Source organism: Lutjanus erythropterus, chromosome 11 (assembly GCF_056507025.1).
Source record: "Lutjanus erythropterus isolate fLutEry1 chromosome 11, fLutEry1.hap2, whole genome shotgun sequence".
Classification (NCBI taxonomy): domain Eukaryota; kingdom Metazoa; phylum Chordata; class Actinopteri; order Lutjaniformes; family Lutjanidae; genus Lutjanus; species Lutjanus erythropterus.
Window position 1 is genome coordinate 20340159 of NC_139327.1, and position 12992 is coordinate 20353150.

Genomic DNA, 12992 nt, shown 5'->3' on the forward strand with positions numbered 1-12992 from the left:
TAATATGGGGGTTATTTGTAAGGTAAGATATTCGAAATTCAGAGTAGGTGATTCAGACAAGTAGACAAAGGAAAAACAAATTTTTACAGGAACAAAAACACTGTACTCAAATATTAATATAGGACATTTTAAGTCATTATTTTTGTTTTTTTATTGTGACAAATATTGCATCACGATGGAAGATTATTACCACTGAGTTAGCAGAGAAGAAAGTAGATTATTTTGAATAATAGGGTCATGATTTCTGCAAAGACACATCACTATGGAGTTATTCAGATGTACTTTTGGCGCTCTGAGCATCAAAGAGAGAAGGAGAGAAGACAGATGCCTCTACAGCAGATATCTCCAAAACAATCTAGATGGATAAACAGCACCTACAGGTAAGAGGAAAATATTTATTTGATTTTAGGGTGAATTGGCCCTTTAAAATCTATGATCAAGCTCTAAAACTTGAACCAAAATCACTCAATGCTCACGCATTCTAATTACACATCATGACTGACTGACGCAAACTCAAAACAGAATCCAAACCATGGTGTGACAGCGCAAGTGCCTTTTATTTGGGACTAAGAACATAAAAAGCAAACAGTGCCATCCAAACATTTCACTTTCAACATATGACTTATGTTAACCAATGTGTGGCCATTTCTACAAAACAAACCAAACTGTTGAGCTTTAAATAAACAAGTAGAAAAGGTTTTGTTGGGAATCCACGATGTGGGAGCATTCAGGGTGAAAGGAGCATCAGCTGGACAGCATCACATTCAGTCATCGTCGTCAAAGTCCTTCCTGCCCTGTGGAGCTTTGGGTCCCCCTGCTGGTTTGGCCATGATGATCTGAAAGTGGAAATACATCAGTCAGTAAGTCAGTCACTTTCTGACTGGAAATCAAGAACACTGAGATCCACACAGCAGGCTGTGGGCTCTGAGGCAGGGTGGTTATCAACTTCCTGCAAGGTATTAAAAAGAAATAACTCAAACACATACTGAATTTGGTTAAAAGGTTATTTTAAAAAAACAGACCTATTTTGTTCATGTGTGTGGATTTAATCAAGGACATCCATAATTCTTTAAAATTATGAAAGCATAAAAAGATGTTGCGGGGGAGAGTGGGGTAATGTTTGTAAATTTACGATTCTGACAAACTGGTGGTAAATTTAGGAAAAGAATCAGACATTTAAGAAAAAATTCAAATCTTCTGAGATTATAAAGTCACACACTTATGATAAAAAATAGTGTTTTCTTTGTCAAGGCCGGGATAAATTATCTCAGTTTCTAACAACAATTGTTGTATGTGCTCAAATGATGACTTCGGACTATATTTCAAGTATGAGGTGATTTAAATCAATACAGAAACTAAAGAAGGCTATTTGCAGTGATTAAATATTGATGGGCTCGTATGTGGATGTGTATGCTACGATGGAAGAATGCAATGAAATAAATAAATACAATATAAATAAGTAAAATGCCATTAAAGGAGTGAAAAAACCCTCCAGTTAGTTTCAATGATGCACAACAGTTCACTCTTCACTCTGTATATTTAACAAAATCTTTTCAAATTGAGCCAGTGAGGACAAAATTGTAAGACTTCTAATGATCCCCATATTTGCTGCAACTTCAAAAAATAAATGGAAACGTCACTGAGACCTCTAATGTAGTCGGAGCAGCTTTACTGCCCCTTAGTAAAAATCATGGGGAGCAGCAGTCGAAGCTCTGGTAGCACAATGAAACACACGAGAAACTGACTCATCTGGGATTTTCTTCAGGTTTTGTCAATAACCTTGGAATCCAGAGAGTCAAGCTTTCTTCTTGATGAAGTAAAATGGCTTCACAGTAATTTGATCTTACTAGGAAAATGTCCTCAAGACAACAAAAGCCACTTCAGTCTGGGAAGCCCTGCATCTCATCTCATCTACATGTTTAATTTTTTTGCATTCATGCATTCCTTGGATAATCCCATTTCCCAAGTTGGAAAGTCATTCTTCCAACTTCAGTGTGATTAGAGAAACACTAGGTAACTGCAAAAAACGGTCAAGTTGGCTGATGTTGACTGCTGTTAGTTATTGGTATGATTAGCCTCATGGTATAATTAAACATGCTCTGATTCCTGACAGGCCAATAAACTGAGCTTTACAGTGAACAAGCAGCTTTGTTGAGCATAACCGAAGGCTCTACATTGCAAGAAGAATCTTTTCCTGCATTACTAATCTTGCACCCTGACTTAACTATAACTAGGCACCCATATTTCTCTGTATAACGTCAAACAACACGTGCAACAAAATTTTCCCTGACTTTTAGTATTGTTGATTTTGACTTGACATTTACAGTAATTTCCCAGAAGCTAATTTTTCCAATTATTCTGAAAGCCAATGAATACAGGATTGGTAACGATGATTCCCAATGCAAAACCTCAGTATTTGACAACCTGTGGATGAGTCTCTACAATCAACCGTCTTTCTTCAGAATCGAGTTCTGCATCTTTAGATCATGTTACATGCAACATTTTAAATTCATCACTTGCCTGAGGATGTCCACTGCAAAGAAAAGAGTTCATAAGTGCATGCAGCATGCTATCAAACCATTCTGTATCAGTTCTCTGCGAGTGATTTTGTCCACTGTCCGTGACACACACACAAAAAAGACACCTGTGAAGTGGGACTACATTTCCTTGCAGTGACTTGTGTATCACACCCAGTGTTAGTAGTGACAGGCAGAAGAACAAACATTTCACACAACTTCAGCGTCCGGTGAGCGAGTGAGTACATCTGAGTGAGTCAAAAACACACGCTCATTCCAGAACCTACTGACAGAGGGGAGTGTGTGCTCCCTCTAATGGTGAGTTTCAAAATTATCAGGCTCCTCTTCCCAGCCGTCTTTGTCCCAATGGCCCCTCTGCTTGGGAGCTCTGGGTCCCCCTGCAGCCTTAGCCATGATGATCTGCACCGCACATATACACACACACTAACATTAACTACCCGGAGACTATCGTTTCAGACAGACTCTCCTATTAACACTTCACCTGCTGAATTTCAGAGGACACATAGACAGGAAAATGTTGAAGCTGTATTCTCTGTCAAGACACAGACTCTTGAATGTAAAGACATGAATCCTCACCAGTTTAGTGTGTTGCACCTGTATCTGCTCCACACCACAGATAAAGATATGGTTTGCCATGTTTATAACATGAATGTATGTTTGTATTTGATGATATCCTCTGCTGTGATATTTCAAAATTCTGAAATGTTTATTCATGCCTCTTCCAACTCAAGATCATCTCTAAAATAAGACATTTCTATTTATTGCGGCTCTACGAACATTTGTACATGTTTTTATCTATTCTTCTTTTCTTCTTCTATTATCAGTCAGGGCTCTCTCCACTGTCTCCAAAATGGTGCTGCTTGATTCATTAGAGAGACAAAGAAGCATGATCACATCATTCCTGTGCAGGCCCTGTGTGAGATTCTGAATTGATTTTAAAATGTTATTGCATGGTTTTATGTATATTAAATTAAATTCATGACTAATTTTTAAAGACTTGCATCTTCATTTGGAGTGAATGGGCTTGGGGCCAAGTTAAACACACCAGGTAGGAGAGTCAGAAAGTATTTAGAGACTCACATGTTGTTTAGGTCTTGCAATAACATTTGTTGACAGTAAGTCTCGTCCAGAGATTGGAAGTTGAACAACACCTTCTTTATGGATTCTTATGATGATGATAATGGTGTGGATGTGTGTGTGCCATGAGTATTTGTGTTTGTGTACACACCTGGTCAACCCTCAGTACTGTGATGGCGGCGTTGGTGGCCAGTTTGATGCCCCAGTGTTTGACCAGGTAAGGTTCCACAATTCCGGCTTCAAGCATGTCCTTCACAGCAGGTGCGTCTGCCTAAATATGACATCATAGCCACACAATCAGTCATCAGAAACACGCAGACACACGCAGTTAAGCACATCCAAAAATACATGCAATGGGTTGCACTCCATTTTAGGAAAACTGAGAGGTGGTGTGAACTTTTGTATTTAGCCACAAGGTAAGCGTGCATGATTAAGCATCAACAGCGACAGGCTACATTTTCGCATCTTATATGTCATTATTGACTGATTTGGTTGATTTTGAGAGAGTGGTGTTTGTCTTAACGGCAGTTTCCAATCAGAAGATGCTGTCTGGTGACAAAGTAAAGCAGTGAAAATATAGTGTAGTAAATTGCTTGGCTTCTGTACTGGTTCTCCTCTCTGCTTCTCCAAATTTGAGGCACTGGCATATGCCATAGCTAATACACTGACATTTGATAAGTAAAAGTCTCAGTCACAGCATTTTAAAAACTTATGAAAGTTGTTTGGCTCTCGTCTATTTCTTTTCCTATCATGCAGACTGAGTTAATAACAGGACAGACGTGGATGGATTCTTTAGACAGTGTAACTCTAAATCCTAAAAGTCATACACACCTCAATGTCGAAACCCATGTTCTTGTTTCCCTCATGATGTGCAGAGTACATCTTAGAAATGAGCTCACTTCCCTTCACACCAGAGTTCTCGGCTAGTGCACGTGGCAGAGCCTCAAAGGCTTCAGCGAACTTTTTAATGGCATACTGCTCCAGACCCGGGCAGGACTACAGAGGGGAGAAAAAACATAAAGAGGTCAATTTATCAGCCGGTGATGCAGGAAGACACAAAGGGCAAAACAAAGGGGAGAGGCGTGAATCTGAACCTTGTACAGTTCAGGTAATGCACTGAAATCTGCATACCTCTCCATATGAGGTGAGCTGTTTGGCCAGTTCAATTTCAGTGGCTCCGGCTCCAGGTATCAGTCGATTGTCCTAAAGATGGTAAAGAACACAGAAACTGTAGCTGCTGTGGAAGCCAAATAAACATCCTACAAATTCTTCACAATAAAAGTCCCCTGTTATATAATATGTTATCTAAAGGCCTTTATTACGAAGCAGCAAAAACAGGACATGTTGGGTTTTCATCTGTAGTAAAAACTGAAAGCAAACACACAGTAAAATAAAGCAGAAACCTGAAAGTACAAACAGCAATACCAGAGGGAAACTAAATCTCAAACCACAGAGATTTAGTTAGAAGCTACAAAACTACTGAGAGCTGAACACGCAGACTTTTAAAAACAGCTTTCTCTCTGTTCTCCTGTACAGACATGAAGCTTTCCAGCACACATCAGGAAAAAAAGCAAATGGGTCCACTTATTTTTAGTGGGTTAAGCTGTGTTTTAATAAAAACCTGTAGATACACCCCTATTTTGGTGAACATGAAAAAAAATAAGGATTCATCAAATTCCAAGACTCAGCAGGCATAAAATGAGTTCAATAAAAAATATTTGCTCTTTCAACATGTACATGGTTTTATGAGTGGCTATGTGTATGAATAATCATAGGTCATTCATTTAAGTATCAACAAGTCCCTCAAATCAGTCAAACAACTTTTAATAACTGCTCCTTGAGAAAAATACAAGGCACAAAAGGCAATACTTTTGACTTAGCATGTTGATCCTATTCTTTTTCAAAATTCTATTCAATTTTCTTTGACAAATTTCTTACAGTGGTTCATTGTGTTGACTTACCCTGACCAGAACTTTGAAGGTGTTGACTCCATCATCGACAGCCCTCTCAATGTCATCCATCAGGTTGTCAGTGGAGCCTCTGATCACCACCGTTGAGATGGCACCATCTTCTTTCTCTGTTTAAACAAACAAAGACCAAGAAAATTAGACATTTGAGCCTAAAACTCATGTGGAGCAAAGATCAGGTTTTTAAATCAGGCCTCAAAAGACTGGAGCAAAGAGTTATTTACCATGTTTGAAGACCACCACTTGAGTGTCCCCGACCTCTGTAAGGTACACGTTGTCACAGTGACCCATCTCCTCTGGAGTTGGAGCAGTCTAAGAAAGCAGAAAACCATTTTTATTATACATAATATAAAAGGTCCACTTTATTGTGGTTCATGTACCTGATGTGAACAAAGCATGACGACACTCACCATCCTGGGTAGAGCTACAGCTCCTACAGTCTTGCATAACCTCCTGAGGTCCCATTTGCTGTTGAGCCTGATGGGGAAAAGGAGTATTTAGGGCTGGGGAGTACACAGTCATACAGGTATACTACCTTAAAGACTTTGTAATAACACGACAATAATAGTATTGTCATTAGGGGTGTAAATTAAAAGTTCCATCCCAATATGAAACTACAGTGTATATCAGTTCTTTGGACAACAATATTTGTCGATATCACAAAGTCACTGCTGATCTTTAGCCAGCATGATTAAGCAAGATTAAGAAAAAGCTTTATTAATCCCCTGAGGGGAAATCAGATTATTGTATGTAACATGCATGATAAAATCAATCTCTCTCTCCCTCTTTTTGATCAATCCTTCACTTAAGACACAAACAAAATGCCATCCTCTCTCATGTAAAACCAGCACATATACCACAATACCCTGACAGTAACACAGGGTGGAGGTGTGTGTTAAGGTCATTTGGTAAAAACATCACCAATACTACAGACCACTCTCTCCTGTCCATTTCACTCAAACTGTATGTTTTTGGTGAAAGTCATTTTCATTAAAGGTTTCATTTTGAAAGAGAAAACTCTTGCCCTGCTAGCTCTGATAAACACTAGCGCTTGTTAATTAAGACTTATCTGGATTATCAGAGATCACCTCCGTCTTACCTGACCACCATGAGCTTGTATTTGTTGGCATAGTGCAGCGCCATGTCAGCCACTTTCCCTCCAGTTACCACCACGTTGGCACCAGCCTCCTTAATGGCCTTCACCTGAGCCTCCATCATATCCTCCTCTCCTTTACTGAAGTCCATGAGCTCCTGTGCGTTGTTGATCAGCACTGTGCCCTACAAGACAGATAAGACCAAAATTATTCAGTACATACCCCAACTTTACAAGTAACAAAACAACACAATAACAATATTACACCTGACAATAGATCATTTTCACATTTTGACTCATCAAGTGTTATTGATAACATTAAGGTAAGTCAGTAGGTCATGTAGTGTACCAGGACCATGATGAAGCATTCACTTATTATTTATATCTGCAGTTTTCCATACTGTACGGAGCTCAACACTAATCATTAAGGATGCACAATACATAGTGGAAATTTATATCAATTATTATTCTGATAATGATTTGACAGCTTACATCAAAGCATTTAATTCTTAGGCAAAATGTTCTAGAAAAGTATGAGTACATTTGTTGATTTCTGATGAATTTTCTGAGAAAAGATTAATGAACATTTGAAGCATCAGACTGTTTTTTTGTTTCTTCTGTGGTGTGGTGTCGATTAGATTTGGTTCAGGCAGAACTATTTAATATTAAATCATCCATCTTTGCTCACTACATCTGAGCCTTTAGCCTTCAGGTGCATAAACTACAGCTTCTATGAACTTCTTTACACAATACAAAAATGTGAAATTATCCATTCTCTTTTTGGTATCGGCTGAAAAATCCATATGGTGCATCTCTACTAATTTTATTTTTAATCACTCTATATCTTAAATCCTGAAAAGGTAGGGGACAAATAATACTCAATATTTGTTTAGTAAGCTTAGTTTTGCAACAAAAACCGCTTGTGTCTCTTCATTTTGGAGAGGTGAACAAGATTCAGATCATAGAGCCAAATATTTTAGGCCACATACAAAACTCACCTAAACTTTACAAAATATTAGAGTATTTCAAACTGAAGTTTCTTAAATTGTAGTTCTTGTTGGTAATATTTTCTCTATAGCACCAAAGGCAGACTTAAATATTCATTACCTTAGTTTCTGTCACTGTGCAGTCAAATGGACAGGAGTACACAGCGATCTTGGCATCTTTAACTGATGTGACGTCTCCCTCTGCTTCCTTCTTAAACACCATGCCATGAAGCATGGAGGACGCTGTCACGCCACAACCCTGGAAAAAAAACACAAAAACATTAACTTAGAAGCAAACAACACACACAGGCAGAATATATTTAATGGATAAAGCTGTTTACCAAAATCTTGCAGACTCTGACGTTATCAACATTGAAATTGCCGGACTCTGGGAAGATGGACACTGCAGCACAAACCAGAAAAGAAGAAAGTCAGTGAAATACAAAATGAAACTGTCATCAAGTTAATTATCTTTGCCAGCTGACAGCTCCAGTATGGTTCAGGTAGTCTCGATTGCTGACTCACCACAGGCCTGTGCGATGAGGTTGGCGAGGAAGTCTTCGTTGCCGTACTGTTTACTGATGACTGCTGTACGAATAAGTGACGTTGCCTCATTGACATCATGGAGGTTCTTGGCAGAGGAACATACGCAGTCTGGCAGGATCTCCAGAGCCTTTTTACATGCGTTCTCATAACCTTCAATCACCTGTGGCACAAAGGAAAGAGGACACTGAGCACCTGCTGTAATTGATTTATTTTTGGCTGCAATTTTTTGTTATTTTTCTTCCTTCAAATTCCCTGTGTCAGAAAAAATACATTGGATGTGTAAATAAATGCTTCAGGGCATGGTTACACCTGTCAGACACAGCTGAGATGTGAGCCTGCAGGGAGTCGGTGCAGACAGGTGCATAGATCAAATAAGAGTGTTAATTCAAAGTCCGTTTGTGCTTGGTGCGACATTATCACAGCATTGTGTTGATATTATTTAATTCACAATCCAAATCTAATCCAAAATGTTAAATTCTCTAATGGAGCACAGCAGATTTTTGGTGAGCAGGCATATGCAGAATGGAATTAAATAAATTATCACATTTCTAAATGCACAGCAGAGCACAGATTCTCAGGATTACTTTAATAACTTCTTAATTTGAGTAATAACTTGAAAATGTACAAAAAATTTTCAATTGTTATAAGATCTGATCACCAATCAACACAAACCTTATCAGCCTGATGCTTACTGTTAATATTTAGCTGACTTTTATAAAGAACATTTGAGTTTTTTTGTGTTACACCTGATATAACTTAAAAGTGCCACTGAAAAAATGATGATCAGTGATCACATCTGTTTACCTCTGACACAGACAGACCCATCCTAAGCAGTTCTTCAGCCAGTTCCAGCAGAGCTCCAGCAAACACCAGGACAAAGTTTGTACCATCTCCAACCTCCTGCTCCTGCATGTGGGACGCCATCACAATCATTTTTGCTGCTGGGTGCTGCACCTGTAAAACAAAACGACATTCATGAAAACAGTTACAGGGATGATTTATATACGAGTGAAACTAAGCAGCATGTTGCACAAGAATATTAGGTTCCCTCACCTCAAGCTCTCTGAGAATTGTTGCGGCGTCATTGGTGACAAACAGCTTCTCCAAGTGGTTGATGACCATTTTGTTCATACCTGAGAGGAAACAGTGTCATGATTAAGACTCATGTCTTTCCAATATAAATTTTAACAGAACGAAGCACGAATAAAGACTTAATATGTCTTACTTCTGAAGAAGAGCGCTTACCGTTTGGCCCATAAGCAGTGCGCGTGGTCTGAGAAAGCTCCTTACAGGCTCTGATGTTACGGAAGACTGCCTCTTCAAGCCCTGAAAAGTGCTGCATCAAAAAACAAGATAATGACTCAACTGCTGCAACTTTGCAAAAGAACTGCATTAGATTGCATTAATGTGCATGTCAGACAAATAATTGCTAGTAACTAATGTAACGCGAATTGTATCAAGATGTTAAAGGGAGCAATATGTAGCCATTGTGTATGTAAAAATAAGTAGAGTGGTCCAAATAGTGAGCCATAAAGCCATAGATCACACTGTATATTAAATAGGTTGTAAATCTGTTTAATGTATGGTCTATGGTCGAAGCAAGTTGTTTCCCCTTGCCTCCTGCTCCTCAAACATGGTAGAGACAAATGGGCTGCAAGATCTCTGTAGGCGCGCAGGATGTGAGCAACATCATAAACTGACAACAACAAGCAAAAATGAGTCCCATACTGAAAATTGATCAGCTGTTCATAACTGTAAATTGCCTGTTGATGTAATGTGAATCACATTAGAGGTAGCACATCCCAAGCTTCATGTCACATTCCCAGGCCCCACAAAATCTTTGAGGCTTGTCATTTTTCCAAGGTCTGCATTTTGAGAACCCCAGGTTATGTTGTTAACCAAATGACCAAGTGAAATATAAGTATTTTGTTCCCCTCAACTTGAAGACTGAGATGTGCTAACTTTACTTTTTTTTTTTTTTTTGGAAAATGCTCACTTGATTAGGGCTGCAACTTATCATTTTCATTATTGATTAATCCCCCACTCATTTTCACAATTTGTTGTCTAATTTATAAAATGTAAAAAAACAAGTTAAAAATGCTAAAATCATGGTTTCCCAGACACAAAAATGACATCTTCAAATTGCTTTCTTTGTCAACCAACAATCCAAAAGACTCTTTGTGTATTAAAATAAATGGCAAAAAGCAGCAAATCTCACATTTAAAAAGCTGAAATAGGAAAATTTCTAAAATGATAAATCAGTTATCAGAATAGTTCACAGCAGTCACTTAAGTGACTTCTTGTTGCAGCTCTAACAGTGGATGTTAAGTTTATCCATCCATTGACAATCCCATTGTTGAAGCACATCTCACTTATCCAAATATAAGATAAATGTTCATATATAAATATTATTCACGATCATTAAAAAACAATTCTTGAGTTAAGATTAGTCAGGGATTAATGTGACATGATAACATGATATATTTAATGTTTCTTTTGTCAGGGACCAATGACTCAGTGTTTACAAGTCGAGCCTTCTACTTCGATTTCAGAAGTGTGCAGACATGGGTGCTTGGTAGAAATATTCAGTGATGTGCCATTGGAGCAGGTGAAGAAAAACTAAAGCATTAATTTCAGACACTGTAAAATGTGTGAGCTAACACAAAACAGGAAGCATCAGCATCCCTGACTCAGCCGAGGTGACAATCAATGGTTCAGCCCTAGTAGACAGCTAAAAGCTAACGGGGTGTGACTGCAGTCTGACAGTCAGTTTTCACTGCAGCTACAACACTGCAGACACGTAGGCCATGTTAAAGAGGTGGCGAGGACAATGAAAAGGCGCAGAAATCAGCAATTTGTCCATCTTAACAGCCCGGGGACCATCAGCTCTGAGCGGCCTGGCTCCTTCTAGAACTCTCCCACATGACTGGATGAGCGTGCTAACTCAGGGGCTAATGCTAGCTAGCATGCTAGTTCACAAACCACAAACTCAAATCTACACAACGACCCCGGCACACTGATATAACCTCACCTTGGCGCCATCCTTCAACATTTGGGCAAAGCCCGGTGCTTTGGGGACGTGGAGAGCCATTTTCCGATGTCGAGCAGCCCCGGTATCTTGGAGAAGGTAGCCGCGGCGTGGGTTCAGCTCTGGGTACAAAGCCGGAGAGACAGAGGAGGAGCGATTTCAGCGAGGCGTGGAGCTAAAGACGGCTCACAGCAAGGGACAAACAGAGCGATTATCGTTTCACCTGCTGTCACCACCATACATGTATATGGCTATAACCATGATTCACGACTTGGTGGAGCTGTTGTTTTAATCTTATATCCAAAAAAGGTGATCAGAACTGTTAGGCTTGTATTGCTTGTATACAGACACTTTCTAGGCATTCTATTTTATTTTACTTAATCCTATTTTATTTAAGTGTATGAAATCCTGAATACTCAATCCAACATGGTTTATCAACTTATCTACACAAAAAATGGAGCAAACACAGATTGTTTTAATTTGGGAAGCTTGATGGGAAGCAATGCATGTATATATGTATATATACATTTTTTTAAAATAATATTGTTTATGTTTTTTTAAGTTACAGTAGCAATATAATGGCATAAAAACCGATCATGCCCAGAATTAATGGGTTACACTGGTAGTTTGTATGAAGAATATAAAAGTAGAAAAGAAAAAGTGAAATCAGTGAATACAAAAAACAAAACAAAGAATTGAAGACAAAATACATATTTTTGCTCTATTAAGGATTTTTAAATTTATAGTTATTTATAATAATTAAAAAATACCAGTGAAAGTTTACTGTGTCAGTGCTCTGATGTCATTTTTAACAGTAACGTGTTCGTCTCTATTATGTCACACTTTTGAGGAATCATTGTAAAAAATCAGTAACCCATCAGTAAGCACTATTGATATAGGTATCAATAGAATCCTAAAAAAATACTCATCCCTACTTTTAAAAGAACTACAATTACCATTTGGAAATAGTCAAAAAAGCCCATGCATTTAAAAATGTACTAAAAGTGCAAATACAGAAATTAAAGTATAAATATAAATAAATAAAAGCCAAAGCACTCCTTATATAAAGCAGATGCAGCCAGTGTTAGACTGTTTACAGTACAGTGTAACATTTTATAAACTGTTACAAAATGTCAGGAAAAGAAAAAGTAGCAAAGTATAAGCACCTCAAACATGTTATACTTTGCATGGGAAAATACAGTTGTTGCAGTAGTGGACAAAACATTACAATATTCAAAAGATACAAGTAGTGTAAGTAGTATTTGTTGAATACATTATATAATAGTTTTTAAATATAGTTTATTGCTGTCCTCATTTTAGAGCACTTAATTTTCATGAGGTGTGCGCTGTTATATGTGCAGTATTTCTGTTTCTGTTTTTGTTGTCATCATTACACCCAGCCAGAGACTACAGCTGAAAATTTGCCAGGACGGCTAAACTGCATAAATGACATAAATAAATAAGGATGTGTTTTAAATGTATCCTTTGGAGTACAAACAATGGGTGAAAAATATGGCAACAGCAATAACAACCAGACAAACAAGAAAAAAAAAAAAAGCCTGTCTCACTGCAACCTGTCACATTATTTCACCGAATTTCTAAATCTACATTTGACTCACATTTGTATGATTCTGTGAATATATGCTGATTATCACTGACAAGAACAATATTCTCTATATCATTTAACGTCAGACAATGTAGGCATGTTGACAGGGAGGTATTATGCAATTACCACGTGGCGTAATAATAATAAAAATA

The 12992-nt window shown here is 38.1% G+C and overlaps 1 protein-coding gene across 3 annotated transcripts; it reads right to left on the bottom strand.

Annotated features, from left to right (window-relative positions):
- Positions 1-531: 531 nt before the first annotated feature.
- On the bottom strand, positions 532-11396 carry cct8 (chaperonin containing TCP1, subunit 8 (theta)). 3 transcript variants are annotated; one of them, XM_084731226.1, is made up of 16 exons: positions 11238-11396; positions 9452-9542; positions 9260-9339; positions 9011-9160; positions 8186-8366; positions 8002-8063; positions 7782-7919; positions 6681-6859; positions 5992-6058; positions 5806-5893; positions 5576-5691; positions 4746-4817; positions 4446-4610; positions 3766-3885; positions 2808-2936; positions 532-836 (listed from the first exon to the last, which is right to left on the bottom strand). In XM_084731226.1, exons 1-15 carry the CDS (start codon positions 11295-11297, stop codon positions 2829-2831), a joined length of 1677 nt encoding a protein of 558 aa, XP_084587352.1. In that variant the 5' UTR covers positions 11298-11396; the 3' UTR covers positions 532-836; positions 2808-2828. The 3 variants fall into 3 exon arrangements, with proteins under 3 accessions (XP_084587352.1, XP_084587351.1, XP_084587353.1); XM_084731225.1 differs by having other exon boundaries at positions 2804-2936; XM_084731227.1 differs by lacking the exon at positions 2808-2936.
- Between the last annotated feature and the right edge of the window lie 1596 nt (positions 11397-12992).